This window comes from Neophocaena asiaeorientalis, unplaced genomic scaffold, assembly GCF_003031525.2.
Source record: "Neophocaena asiaeorientalis asiaeorientalis breed wild unplaced genomic scaffold, Neophocaena_asiaeorientalis_V1.1 scaffold134, whole genome shotgun sequence".
In the NCBI taxonomy this organism is placed as follows: Eukaryota; Metazoa; Chordata; class Mammalia; order Artiodactyla; family Phocoenidae; genus Neophocaena; species Neophocaena asiaeorientalis.
The window spans coordinates 28,965,892-28,980,341 of NW_020185339.1; the positions used below are offsets into that span (position 1 = coordinate 28,965,892).

A 14,450-nucleotide genomic window follows, 5' to 3' on the forward strand; every position below is an offset into this window, starting at 1 on the left:
GAGGGTTCCCTTGATAGCAGTTTTATTTGATTTAAAAGTGAAACTCAGACCCTGACCCACCCACTAATCTTGGGGTCGTGGCAGGAATAGACGCATCCTGGGGATGGTTGGCCTCTTACCAGGACAAGAAATGGGGGAACATATAGATTCTTACCATGACAAGAAATGGGGGAACATATAGACTCTTACCAAGATAAGAAATGAGAAACATATGGATCATGTCTCTGTGGGCATGGAGAGGCCCAGCTGTGGTGCTGGGTAGGGTTTGGTAACGGCCAGGGAAGGGGTGACCGGAGCCATCTGGTGGACACATGCAGAGGGGGAGGAGACTAATTCGGGAACGTGTTAGGATTGGGGCTTAGAGGTCTAGGGCAGGGTCAGGGAGCTCTGGACCAACAAGTTCAGTAGCTGTGAGTAGAAGACTTGTCCAGCTCACTGCGCTGCTCCTTGTGAGACTCTGTCACCACCTGCTGGGGGCCGAGGCATGTGAGGTACACAAACCATTCAGCACCACTCTCCTTCCAGCTCCTTTGTGGCACGGTGTCCCCCCTCCCTGGCATAACCAGTTGAGGCTCCAGTCCGACCATCCACCTCCATCTCCCTGTCTCACTCCCACCCCAAGAGTCACTAACCCACAAACACCCTAAGATTACCTGCAGCCAGGCTGGGGCTCAGAAATACTATGAGAAATGATGGGGTCCTACGCTCAAGTGACCCATCTTACCTCCCCATCCCGGGTCTCAATGGTCTTGATCAGAACCATCTTCCGGCTGTGGCTCTCCTGGGGAGGCTCCACCTCAGGCACTGGAAAAAGCAAGGTGAGAGGTGGAAGGGAGGAGGCTTGGGATTTCTCTTGTTTTAAGCCCTCACACCGTCTGGGAGGTGAGGGAGGGGCGGGGAGGGGCAGAGCCTGAGGAGCGAAGGCAAGTGTAGACCAGGACTCAGAAGTTCACGGAGAGAACCAATCCCTGAGCAGAGCCAGAGTAAGAGTCCAGTCAGGGCAGAAATGGACAAGGGGACAGACAGTTGGAAGTCAGACGTGAAAGACTCACCAGTCGTCTTTATACTTAAGGATGCAAAGGAATGGACTGGCACGGAGATCCTGGGGGCGAAGCACTCGGTCAGCTACTCCTGTGAGCCGCTGGCCTCCCCCCCACTCCTCCCCCGCAAGCCCTGACCAAACCCTATCCGACCCGCTGCCTCTCACCGGCTCTCCTCGCCCTCAAGTAGCTTCCGGTAGGTGGCGATCTCGATGTCCAGGGCCATCTTGACGTTGAGGAGCTCCTGGTACTCTCGCAGGTGTCGCGCCATCTCCTCCTTTAGCTGCCGCAGCTCCTCCTCGAGCCGTGCGGTGCCCGCCTGGTACCCGCCGGCTTCCAGGGCAAACTGCTCCTCCAGTTCCCGCAGCTGTCTGAGCAGCGCCTCGTTCTGGGGGTTGGGGGTGAAGAGGGGGCGTCAATGGGGGGAGCAGCCTTCATCCTCCACCCCCTGGGCGGGGGCGCGCAGCCTGGTACTCACCGTGCCGCGAAGCCCATCCACCTCGCACGTCAGGCTCTGGATCTGGCGTCGCGACTCGTTCATCTCCTGCTTGGCCTGGCGCAGGGCCTCGTGGTTCCGGTTGGCGGCGTCAGACAGGTCCGCGTACTGCGGCCAGGGGGGCAACCCGGCCGTGAGTGGACCAGATGCGCCCTCCCCCCAGCTCTCCACGCTTCCAGGTCCTCCCAAACCCTCCCGTGCCCTGGCACCTTGGACTTGTACCACTCTTCTGCTTCCTGCAGGTTCTTCGCTGCGATGCTCTCGTACTGGGCACGGATGTCCCTCAGCGCCGCCGTCAGCTCGGGCTTCACGGTCGCCTCCACCTCGACCTGCTGCACCTGCTGGCTCTCCACGCTCATCTGCAGGTCTCTCAGCTCCTGCCGCCCAGGGCGAGAGGCCGAGTTCATCGCGCAGATTCCACGCGGGCCGCGCGGTTGGCGCACAGAAAAGAGAAGAAACACTTGAATGAACAGAAGGGGGCGCTAGGGAGTGCGGCGCGCTTGGTACTGCACGGCCCGCGCCACGCCCGTACTAAGCCTCTGGCCAGGTTACGGGGGTGCAGCTCCGCTGCTCGCCACCAGGCGGCGCAGGGGTGTGAGTCAAACCACCTGTAGAGGGGGTTGAGAGCCTGCGTCTACCCTACGAATCTCACTTCTCTTCCTCAGGTCCACTCGCCAGTCTCTTCCAGAGCTTGTACTCCAGCTCCAACGAGACCACCCCCAACCTCCTGACACCCGGGTCCACCCACCTCCTCGTGCAGCTTCTTGAGGAACTCAATCTCATCCATCAGAGACTCAATCTTGCGCTCTAGCTCCAGGCGGGACAGGGTGGCGTCGTCCACGTCCTTCACGGGGTGGCAGTAGGGGTTCGAGAGCAGGGAGGGGTTGCTTAGGTTGACGAAGAGCCTGGCCCTCCCTGTCTGCCTCTGGAGGCTTCTGGTCGCCTTCCTTTGCCCACAGATGCCACCCTGGATACGCAGGCCGGGGGTAGGAATGGGGAGACCGAGCTCACCTTACGGAAAAGCACGAGGCTGTGCTCCGCATCCTCGCGCTTGCGAGTCTCCTCCTCCAGCCTGGTGGGAGGGGTGTGCAGAAGCTGAGCTCCGGGGTCACTGCCCAGCCGTAAGACCGCGACCCCCAGGATCTGGGTCAGAGGCTGCTACTGCCCAGGACTCTGAGGAGGGGCCTTCAGGCTGCCTGATGGACTTGCCCCGTATTTCCCTTTAACCTGCTGGGAGCTGAGATGTGGCCCCTTTATACACAGGGGAGACATAGTCACCCCCCCTTTCTCCCCTCCGCAGAGACTCAGCAAAGTGGTAGACGGGGGTTGGGGGTGTTGCCCGCCGGCGAGGATGCTGCCTGCACACGCCCAGGTGGATAAGGCGGGCCACTCCCTCTGACGGCCGCCTCGACGGCCGCCGCCCAGCCCCGGCCCTGTCCCCTGACCTCTGCTTGAGCGCCGCCAGGTCCTCCGCCAGCCCGTCGCGCTCCACCTGCACCCGGTCTCGCTCGCGGCCCAGCAGCTCTAGCTCCCTCCGCAGCTCGCGCAGCTCCTGCTGGCACAGCTGGTCGGCGCGCACCGGCTCCTGGCCCCGGGCCTGGCTCAGCTCCCCGCGCAAGGCCGCGTTCTGCTGCTCCAGGAAGCGCACCTTCTCGATAAAGTTGGCGAAGCGGTCGTTGAGCTCCTGCAGCTCCTGCTTCTCGTTGCTGCGCGTGGCCAGAAACTCCTGGTTGAGGGCCTCAGCCATGGAGAAGTCGAGGCGCTCCGAGGGCAGGCGCAGGAGGGCGCCCGCGGCCGCCCGGGGACTGCGGAAGCTGCCTAGGCGCACGGAGGAGCCGGGGGACGCCGAGCCCAGCAGGCGGCTGCTCGAGAAGCGGGAGCTGGAGGAGTAGGAGAGGGCGCCCGGGGACAGCGAGGGCGGTGGCCCGAAGGTGCGGCGGTAGTAGGTGGAACTGACGCCGGACCGGAGGCCCGACGGGTGGCTCATGGCGGCCGAGGATGGGGAGTCACCGCTGACAGAGCTTGTCCGGGCGCTGGGAAGGAGCCGCAAACCGCTGCGAGGCGGCTTTATAGCCCTGCGGGCTCAGGGGGGGCATGGGCTGCTCCTCCCACTGGCCTGACGGTGGGGCTATGTGGGGAGGGGTACGCCCCACCCCTGCGGAGCTGCAGGAGCGCCGCACCCTCCCTCCCTGGTTGCCGGCGCCCTGCCTACATGATTCCCCCAGTTGCTGGTGGGGAAGGAGACAGGGATGGCTACCACAGGCCACAGGGAGGCGGGAGGGGGGGTTCGGGTGTTGGGGGGGTCAGTGCCTTCGAGCAAATATCCGGAGCTGGAGCCTAGGGTGGGAGGGCCTCACTGGAACTGGGGTCCCTGCCTGAAAGAGCTGGTAAAAACTGGGGGCTAGGTGGACTGTATGTTAAAGGGCAGGCTTCTGGTACATGGGCAGGGAGGACGCAGCCCAGGTGCAGGGAGAATTGGCCTGGCTTAGGCCCCAGAGGCTGTGCCTCCACATGGCCCCTGAAGGCCAGGCTCTGCTTTCAAATGCTGTCAGCTGCCCCCTCTGTCACCACACCCAGGGAGATCTGGGGGACGGGAGTGCAGAGGCAGCTGAGGTGGGTGAGGAAGGGCTGCTCTCCCTGAAATCCCCAGGGCTCTGTGAAGGGTTGCTGCCTGGCGCCAGCTCTGCTGCTAATGGACTTGCTTCTTCCCCTCCCCCTCCCCTGGACACTTGGCCAGGAGGTTGCCTGCTGATGTCTCAGCCTTAAAGACACAGATCCCAAATCTACCCCAGGCCCCAACAAGGCGGGCGCATCAGAGGGGGCTCAGGGTGACTAGGCCCAGCTCTGGGTCCCACTTGGGAGGCTCTGTGCCATGCCGGAGGCTGAACTGGGTGAGCTAGCGTGTGCTGTCTGGCTTTACTGGATACTCCCTTCCCCCAACCCACTGCTGCTCAGTCAGGGCCTTACAGGAACCGGGGGCGATTCCTGAAGTAGGAAGGGGAGGGGGCTGAGGGGTAGCAGCTGCTGCCAAGGCTGAGAGATGGACACACTGGCAGGAACCTGTTTCCAGTGCTGAGGAGCTGCAGGTACCCAGCGAGAGGAGGGCTGGATTGGAAGAGAAGGGGAAAGAGAAAGTGCCCATCCCCATAGGCTCAGGGACTGAAAGAGGAGAAAAAGGCCCAGCACAGAGCCACAGACGCATATGTGTAATAGCACCGTGCACCTGTGAGCACACACATTGGCCACACCCAACCACAGGGCCCTTCTTACCCTCCCCCACCCCAGAGTTAGCAGGGAGGCTGATGTCTGGCCTTTGCATGTCAAACGGCTTCCAGAACGCAGGCACAGGCTGCCCAGGAGTGGACAGAGGCAGCTTGGATGGTCTGCAGGAGTCAAGGTGCTGAGGCCTGTTGGGCTTGCCAGGAGCTAAGGGGCTGCTGCTGCTGGGGACTCCGGGGCTCTCCGGTAAGGACAGGTCCGCGTAGGATTGGCCCTGAGGACAAGAGCTGGGCGTCTGGGGAAACAGGTCTGGGGCTCCGGGCTGCACCTCTGGCTGAGGGGATGAGGAGGGCGGCTCCCTGGCTGGCCATCCCCTCAGCACTGCAGGGCAGAGGGGCCTCCCCGCCTTTGTGTGTCCTCTGAGATGGGCCAACGCCCTCAGGCTCACATCCCTACTGCCTTTGCCTTCCTCTCCTCTCCAGGCCCCTCCTTCCTTCTGGGCTATTAGTCTCTCCCTGAACAGCTGCCAGGTCCTTCTCCTTGATGAATCTGGTTTGGTTGCCAGGGGAATGGGAAGAGGGAGGATGGGAGAGAGGGGTGGGATGGATAAACCAGGGTGGGTTGCCACTAACTCTTGGAAGTGGGGAGGGGTAGGGTCCTGCCTGGGTTAGGGGGAGGGGGCTTGATAGGTGTGAGGAGGGGAGTGGGGAAGCTAAGTGCTTTCTGCTGCAGCCCTGGGCTCTGAGCCCCAGCTGCCATTGAAGCCCCATCCACTCCAGCCTAGGCCCTGCCCTGCCCTGCCTGCTGTCCTCCGGGTACAAACTGGGAGTCTGAGCTGGTACTTCACGCAAAGGGACAGGTGAGGCCTGGGGAGGATGAGCTCAGGCTTTATTTTTACAGGGAACTGCTGGCAGACCTGGGCCTTTCAGAGTAGAGGCCTCTAGGGCTGGCCCTGGGGAATTACCAGTGGGGTTCCCATCCTCTCCCCTGCTTAAGCGCCTAGCTCACCACCCAGAAGCCTCAGAGTAGAGGGAACCAGGACCACCTCGGCAGGGCTCTGGGAGTTGTAAGGCCAGGGTCTGGCCTGGGTTTGGGAACCAGGCCTGCTGGCAATGCAGAGAAGACTCCTCCCCCGTCCTCAGAAAGAGCTGGGCCTGGGAGGTCATGTGGCCGGAAGAAAAGTAGGGAAGGGTCCCGGTTAAGAGCCAGGGCTCTGGCATCCAGCTACCAAGCTTCCCATCTGATTCCAACACTCTGTTGTACAAATGTAGTCTCATTACTATGTCCTCTCATGGGCTCCAGCAAAAGGGGGAAAATTGTAGTTTCCACCTCATAGTGTTGTTGAGAGGGTTAAATAAATACATGTAAAATACTTAGGACACACGTAATAAAAGCTGAAAACTTGTTAATTTATTACTACTACTATTACTACTATTACAAATCGTCAGCCCCCAAGTACAGTGAAGAAGGATCTGGACTTCCTTTGGACGGTCCCCACTAAGAGCAGTGCTGGACCAGGGTGGCAGGAACCCAGTACTTCCTGGCTGATGGAAGGAGGGAAGGGTGGCCTCAGTGCACTGGGCAAATAGTATACTGATCAAAACACGGACTCTGGACAGACTGCATGGGTTTGATCATGGCTCCTCAACTTAATTAGCTGTATGCTTTGAGTCTGGTTGAGTGATTTAACCTCTATTCTCTCCATTTTCTTTGCCCATCAGTGGGGATGATAATAATAGTACCTAGCCCATAGTGCTGGAGGAGGAATTGAGTTCCAGTATGTGAAGCACTTAGTGCTTGGCACATAACACACGCCATATAAGTATTAGCCAGCGTTATTATTACCCCTCCTCCTTCTGCTGTCCTTGGCTGCCCTGGCGAAAGCTCAAAGAGAAATAACCATTGTATCCAGAGGTTTGCAAGGCAGGTAAGCAATGAAGTTTAGGTTACTGGCAAGAGAGCTGCTAAATGACAGGCCATGGACTCAAAGCTGGATGAGGAGGGGTGTGTAGACAAGAGAGGGTGGGGTATTGGGAGAGTAAAGAGGTCCATAGCTGGACTTCCAGGCAAGGCCAAAGACCAGTCACAGTACAAGGAACTGAAAGAGGCACTGAGAGGGTAGGAAGTTGTTTTCGGAGAGCAGGGTGCATGAATTCGTGATTCTGGAGCTGGGGTATTTATGGATAAGATTCCCAGGGTGGGGCTTCCCTGGTGGCGCAGTGGTTAAGAATCCGCCTGCCAATGCAGGGGACGCGGGTTCGAGCCCTGGTCCAGGAAGGTCCCACATGCCGTGGAGCAACTAAGCCCGTGCTCCACAACTACTGAGCCTGCGCTCTAGAACCCGTGCTCCGCAACAAGAGAAGCCACCGAAATGAGAAGCCTGAGCACGGCAACGAAGAGTAGCCCCCGCTCGCCGCCACTAGAGAAAGCCCACGCGCAGCAAAGAAAATCCAACACAGCCAAAAATAATAAATTAAAAAAAAAAAAAGATTCCCAGGGTGTTTCTAAGGAGTGAGCGGCTAAGGTGGAATGCTGGGAAAGGTCATGGGAGAAGAGATCAGGCCATCAGACTGGGCACTTACGAGCTGTGTGACCCTGGGCAAGTTACATATCCTCTCTGAGCTTCAGTTTCTTCATCTGTAAAATAGGAATGATGGTACCTTCCTTCCAGAGGTGTCATGAGATCTAAATGAGGTATTATGCATAAAGCGATTAGCATGTTGTGAGGCTCACAGTAGGTGCTCAACACTGTTGATTGCCTTCTTCCCCTCCCATGTGACAGAGAGGAAACAGACACACAGAATCAATGACATAACCCTAATTACTTGTACCTAAGGGTTAGCTGGCATCTCCCTGCCCCTTGAGGTCTAGGATTGGCTCAACCTCCACTCTACATCCTGGGGAAATTCCAATGTCCTCCCCAAGATCTCTTTGCCTTCCTGTTGGTTCCTCTTTGCATCCCTAGCTCCAGGTCCCTGCTGCCCCTGAACTGGCTGACTTTACAGCTAACTCTCCACAGTGTCTCAGATGTGGAACTTGGCACCGTCCCTCAGGTCCTGTGATCCCCTTTCCCATCACTTGGGTAGGAACTGAGGCTCAGAGGGACAAAGTTGCCTGTCTGAGGTTGCACAGTGAGCAAATTATGGCTTCCTCTGCAGGAAGACACGTCCTGGTTGGTCAGGGCTTGCTGGTGTTTTGTGTTCTGGGCCTGCAGGAGCCCAGATGAGCCCCAGCCAGAAGGAGTCCAGCTCCATTCGAGGTGGGCTCTCCCAGGCTGGTCTGGTTGCAGGGTCCCTATTGACAGACTGGCTCCACCGGCGTGGAATCCTTTCCCCATTATCTCCATTTGGGGGCTCCACTCCTCCCTGTTAGGGAGCACCCTGGGTATGCTAAGCATTTTACACGTGTTATCATTTTTAATCCTCACAATAACCCTATGACATAGGTACTACTACTATTCCCATTTTACAGTTGGAGAAACTGAGGCACGGAGAGGTTAGGCAACTTGCCCAACGTCACACAGCTAGTAAGCTAGTAATCTGTTTATATGTCTGACTCTCCTGCTCCCTGACAATATGATATTTGAGGGCAGCCATCAGATCTTATTCACTTTTGTGTATGTGGTGTCTAGCACAGGACCTAAGTCAAACAGCTGTTGGTTAAACTGAAGGGAACCCAGAGGCACCTGAAAAAAATTTTTCCCGTGGTTGTCGAGTCAGGAAAATAGAGAGGTGTGTTGCTGCCACCTTCTGGCCAGATGCTAGAATGACATGTCTGCTGTCGGAGTCCATCCACGTTTATTGAGTTTTAACACTCAAGGCTCAGGAACATTGGAACTTGGGGGAATGCTCCAAAACTATTTATTATGACCTCCTTTTTAAAGATGAGGGGACTTCCCTGGTGGTCCAGTGGTTAAGACTCCACGCTCCTGATGCAGGGGGCCCAGGTTCGACCCCTGGTCAGGGAAATAGATCCCGCATGCCGCAACTAAGAGTCCGCATGCTACAACTAAAGATCCTGGATGCTGGAACGAAGACCCGACACAGCCAAATAAATAAATAGTTTTAAAAAAAGAAGCACTTCCCTATTCTTTAAAATAAATAAATTAATTAAATAAAGAGGAGAATTATCCAAGAGTGTGTAAAATAGAATAGCAGCACTGGTATTAGGACCTCTGGGCCCTGATCTCATTCTTCCCCTGGGCTCTAGGAACCTCCTCTGCACCCCCAGAAGCCCAAAGCCAGGGAAGGAGGCAAAGTCTGTCCTCAACTCCCCCCTTATCCTCTACTCTGTCCACAATCTCTTGTCCTGCTCTCACTGTAAAATTGCATCTCCATCCATCTGCCTGCCTGACCCTTCCAACCAGCTACCGGTCAACTGGAGAGCAGGAGAGCAGCTTATGGCCACGAGATGCTAAGTGAACCTTCCTCCTCATGGTGTGGCCTAGAGACCTGACTCAGAATCACCTGGGGGCCCATTAAAAAGCAGATTTCAGTGCTCCACCTAGATCTTCTGAATCCCTAGAATTCTGCATTTTAACAAACTTCCTAGGTGATTTTTAATGCACATGAAAATTTGAGCAGGGACTTCCCTGGCGGTGGTTAAGACCTTGCCTTCTGATGCAGGGGGGTACTCGTTTGATCCCTGGTCGGGGAGCTAAGATCCCACATGTCTCGCTGCCAAAAAACCAAAACATAAAACAGAAGCAATATTGTAACAAATTCAATAAAGTCTTTAAAAATGGTCCACATCAAAAAAAACTTAAAAAAAAATCCGAGCATACCTGGATTAAGATTTTTTCTTTAAATTGTCCATTTCCCCCTCCCCCCTGCCATTTTATTTTGATTTTCAAACCCAGAGAAAAGTCAAGAGAATATTGGGACTTCCCTGGTGGCACAGTGGCTAAGAATCCGCCTGCCAATGTAAGGGACACGGGTTCGAGCCCTGGTCTGGGAAGATCCCACATGCCACGGAACAACTAAGCCCATGTGCCACAACTCCTGAGCCTCAGTGACGCAACTACTGAAACCGGTGCGCCTACAGCCCGTGCTCCACAACAAGAGAAGCCACTGCAATGAGAAGCCCACGCACCGCAACGAAGAGGGGCCGCCGCTCGTCGCAACTAGAGAAAGCCCGCGCACAGCAACGAAGACCCAACGCAGCCAAAAATAAATAATAAATAAATTTACTTTAAAAAAAAGAGAATATTGCTATCAACACCAATATATCTTTTCCCAGGGTATAATAATTACCAGTTGTTAATATTTTGCCACAGTTCCTTTGAAAGTAATTTCCAGACATTATGTCTCACCCCTAAGTACTTCAGCATGCATCTCCCAAGAATAAGGACATTTTCCTATACAACCACAGTACTATTAACCCCCCAAGAAACTTAACATTGATACAACAGTATTATCTAATATATAGTTTATATTCATTTTCCCTACCCCTACAATGATCCCAATAATGTCCTTCATAGCTGTTTCCCCCTGATCCAGTACTCAAAGATAAAGAATTGTATTTGGTTGTCACCTGGGCAGGGATAAGTCTGGGATGAGCTTGGCATGTTTGCGGGACTGTAGAAAGGTGAGGCTGGAGTGAGATGGGTGGGAGGAGAGAAGGGAAGGTGACATGAGAGGAGTGGGGAGGAGTCAGACCACAGGCTTTCTAAATCAGAGGAAAGGGTTTATAGTTTTTTTTAAGCTTATTTTTTTAATTTATTTTTAAAATAAATTTATTTCTTTATTTTTAATATTTATTTATTTATTTATTTGTCTAGGCTGTACTGGGTCTTAGCAGTGGTAGTCGGGATCTTCGTTGTGGCATGTGGACTCTTAGTTGCGGCACGCGTGCAGGATCTAGTTGCCCGACCAGGGATCGAACCCAGACCCCCTGCACTGGGAGCATGGACCACCAAGGAAGTCCCTATAGCTGATTATAAATGCAATGAAAAGCCACTGAAGGGTTTTATTTTTATTTATTTTTAATAAATTTATTTTATTTATTTTTGGCTGTGTTGAGTTCATTTCTGTGCATGGACTTTCTCTAGTTGCGGTGAGTGGGGACTACTGTTCGTTGCAATGCACAGGCTTCTCATTGCGGTGGCTTCTCTTGTTGCAGAGCACAGGCTCTAGGCATGCAGGCCTCAGTAGTTGTGGCTCACGGGCTCTAGAGCGCAGGCTCAGTAGTTGTGGCGCATGGGCTTGGTTGCTCTGCGGCATGTGGGATCTTCCTGGACCGGGGCTTGAACCTGTGTCCCCTGCATTGGCAGGCGGATTCTTAACCACTGTGCCACTAAGGAAGCCCCCACTGGAGGGTTTTAAGCAGAGGAATGACTTGATCAGGTTTATGACTTTAAAAGGTCAATGTGAAGACAATTTCAGATTTGGGACATTCTGTCAGATGATTCCTAGGCTCTAAGAAGTCAAAGCCATTTTTTAAAAAAGTGAGTGTATTAGTTTTCTAGGGATGTCATAAGAAATTACCACAAATGTTGTGGCTTAAAACAACAGAAATTTATTCTTTCACAGTTCTGCAGACTGGAAGTCCAAAATCCAGATATTGGTAAGGCATATTCCCAAAGCCTCTAGGGGAGAATCCTTCCTTGCCTCTTCCAGCTTCTGGTGGCTCCCAGAGATCCTTGGCTGCAGCTGTATTGTTCTAATCTCTGTCTCTGCCTTCACATGGCCTTCTCCTCTTCTGTGTCTATGTCTTCTCTTTCCTTTCTATAAAGACACTTGTCACTGGATTTGGGGACCCAGGTAACCCAGGACGATCTCAAGGTCCTTAACTACATCTTGCAAAGACCCTTTTTCCAAATAAGGTTATATTCACTGGTTCTGGGATATGGACATATCTTTTGGTGGCAGGGGTGGGGGGGCCTCCATTCAACCCACTACAGTGGGAGATTGTTCTAGACAAGAGACTAAGAGATATAACATCTAAATTCAATGTTCCAACTTAACTTGGATCCTAGATTTGAAGAAGAAAAAGGCTCCTGGAGAGATCTGTGTCTGATATGCTATGGAATGATTAGGACCGCTCTCAGGTGTGAAGACGGGAATATGGTTGTATGAGAGAAGATTCTTGTTCTTAGGAGGTGCCTGCAGGAGCACTCAGGGGTGAAGTGTCATAACGTCCACAACCTTCCTTCTAGTGGATTAGTTCCACTGTCCTAGATATCGTTATGGTGCAAGGCAGTGGTTCTGGCTACTGGGTCAGCGTGACAGAGAAGGAGAAGCGTTAGTCACACCGCTTCTTGGAACAGAACCCGGGCGTCTCATCCTGGTCTCCACTTGGTTCTGCAGGTCTCTTATAAGAGACTGCGCCTGATACGAATTTCTCGAGCGCATGCTTGTGCCTGAGATGAGACAGGACGGGGCTCCTGCCCCTCAGGCCAGCCACCAGGAGACTCCTTTTTGCAGTCGTAACGCTCTGCCATCTACGTTCCCCCCACCTCCTGCAGGGAGAGGCCAGGTGGCAGCTGAACGGACAAGTTCAAAGCGTCTGATGCCCTACAAACGGCCCTGTCTGCCCTCTGCCTGCAGGTCGCACAGGTACTCATCTGACAGCTGGGTCTGGCTGGGCCTGAGCTTTCAGAGCGAGCCTGCTGGATCTCACAGCCATTGAGGGCCAATTGTCAGCCATCTGTTAGACGTTGTCTCACTCTCCAGGTGTATTCTCTCCGCCACACACTGTTGTGCTGGCACCTGGCCAGAGGGAAAGGAGGTGATGGAGGAAATGAGGATGGGGAAGGAGGAGATGAGTGAGAGAGGGAAGGGAGAAATGGAAGTGGAGGGAGAAGTTGAGGGTGGGGAGAGAGGGGAGCAGTGGGGGAGAGTAAAAGAAACTAAATGGGCCAGAGAAGGAGAAAAAGCCTCTCAGGCTTTTTCCTCTCAAGGATCCAAGGGCCCCCCACACAAGAGAATAACTGGTCAAATGACCCCTGTTCATACCCTGGAGCCCCCAGAACCTGGCCTGGTTCCTGTCCCAAGAGTCCCCCAGTACCACCCCCTTGTCTACAAGGGCAGCTCAAAGCTCCTTAGGCTCTGCAAGATTTGGGACTGCCCTGGGGTTGAGCTCCTTCTGGCTGGGCTTCCTAGGAGGAGCTGGTTCTTCCAGAGTGGGCCTCCTCGGTCTTCTGTATCAGAAGGTATCTATATCTTCTGATCCACAGATCAGGCTATGGCTCCATTCACCGTTGCATGTCAAAGGGAAGAAGTTTTTCAGGCCTGCAGATGTCTTCTGGGTGCTTTTAATCTGTGGCTTAAGTCCATCCAAGGCTCCTGGAAAGACTGAAAGGAAGCAGCAGATCAGTTTGGTTGACCAGGCACTGCAGGCAGAGGAAGGTCAAAAACCAAAGAAAGGAAGGGAGGCATGGAATCTTTACTCTCCCAGGCCAGTGTCTGCACTGGAAAGGGGATTATACAATTTTAAAAGGGTCTTAATATTTTTATTACTATTTCACTAAACTCTTCTATGAACTATCACATGAGGCTTTTATATTAGTTAGAATACTTTTGGCAGGAAGCAATAGAAGACCCAACTCAAAATGACCCAACAATAAAAGGATTATAATCGCACATAATGAAAAATCCAGAGGGAGAGAAGTTTCAGGACTAGTTATTGAGGGGCTCAACATCCTATCCAGGACCCAGGTTCTTTGTATCTTTCTGTTCTGTTAGGCTGGGAATGTTAGCTTTTGTCGTCATATCTGTGCAGTTGTGGTCACAATTGTGGCAACTTCAAGTATTATGTGCTCACAAAATAATGTCAAAGGTTCAAAAGAGAAAATCCTTTCCCTGTGTTCCTTTTTTTTTTAATATAAGCAGGCTATTTTATTATTTTTTTAATTCTAAAATATTTATTTATGTATTTATTTAGGCTGCACTTGGTCTTAGTTGCTGCACACGGGATCTTTTAGTTGCGGCATGCATGCAGGATCTAGTTCCCTGACCAGGGATCAAAGCCAGGCCCCCTGCATTGGGAGCGAGAAGTCTTACCCACTGGACTACCAGGGAAGTGCCCCCTGTGTTCCTTTTGTTTTAAATAAATAAATTTATCTATTTTTTTTTGGCTGCGTTGGGTCCTCACTGCTGCACGCGGGCTTTCTCTAGCTGCCCTGAGCCCGGGCTACTCTTCATTGCGGTGCGCGGGCTTCTCATTGCGGTGGCTTCTCTTGTATCGGAGCACGGGCTCTAGGCACACGGGCTTCAGTAGTTGTGGCACGTGGACTCAGTAGTTGTGGCTCACGGGCTCTAGAGCTCAGGCTCAGTAGTTGTGGCACACAAGCTCAGTTGCTCTGCGGCATGTGGCATCTTCCCGGACCAGGGCTCTAACCAGTGACCCCTACATTGGCAGGTGGATTCTTAACCACTGTGCCATCAGGGAAGCCCCGCTGTGTTCCTTTTTAAGAGCAAGGAAATTCTTCCAAGAATATCTTCCCATCAACCCCCATCCAGAAGACTTTACCTCCCCTCTCATTTGCATAATTGCATCACCTGCTGCTTCCTTAACCAGTCCCAGGCAAGAGAACTGGAATTACCTTGATGAGCTTAGACTAAGATTTGCCCTGGTGGTGGAGAGGCCCAGAGGGTGTGTTGGCAAACAAAACCACCAGCCGGGAATGGCTTTGGGGGTAGATATGCGATAGTGGCTGCCACGGTTGCCCACCTCTTCTGACATGTGGCATATAC

The 14,450-nt window shown here is 53.6% G+C and overlaps 1 protein-coding gene across 3 annotated transcripts; it reads right to left on the bottom strand.

Annotated features, from left to right (window-relative positions):
• PRPH (peripherin) lies at positions 1–3,564 on the bottom strand. 3 transcript variants are annotated; one of them, XM_024736807.1, is made up of 9 exons: positions 2,982–3,564; positions 2,548–2,608; positions 2,285–2,380; positions 1,746–1,913; positions 1,519–1,644; positions 1,208–1,428; positions 1,053–1,102; positions 725–804; positions 1–470 (listed from the first exon to the last, which is right to left on the bottom strand). In XM_024736807.1, exons 1-9 carry the CDS (start codon positions 3,521–3,523, stop codon positions 402–404), a joined length of 1,413 nt encoding a protein of 470 aa, XP_024592575.1. In that variant the 5' UTR covers positions 3,524–3,564; the 3' UTR covers positions 1–401. The 3 variants fall into 3 exon arrangements, with proteins under 3 accessions (XP_024592575.1, XP_024592576.1, XP_024592574.1); XM_024736808.1 differs by having other exon boundaries at positions 56–467; positions 2,982–3,532; XM_024736806.1 differs by lacking the exons at positions 1–470; positions 725–804 and having other exon boundaries at positions 859–1,102; positions 2,982–3,523.
• Between the last annotated feature and the right edge of the window lie 10,886 nt (positions 3,565–14,450).

Excerpts from the sequence above, each read along its gene's own strand:
- PRPH (XM_024736806.1), bottom strand. The coding sequence starts at position 3,523 with ATGAGCCACCCGTCGGGCCTCCGGTCCGGCGTCAGTTCCACCTACTAC. Across the intron at positions 2,381-2,547 it reads GCCTCGTGCTTTTCCGTAAG|GACGTGGACGACGCCACCCT; the intron begins GTGAGCTCGGTC and ends CACCCCGTGAAG. Across the intron at positions 1,103-1,207 it reads CTTGAGGGCGAGGAGAGCCG|GATCTCCGTGCCAGTCCATT; the intron begins GTGAGAGGCAGC and ends CTTCGCCCCCAG.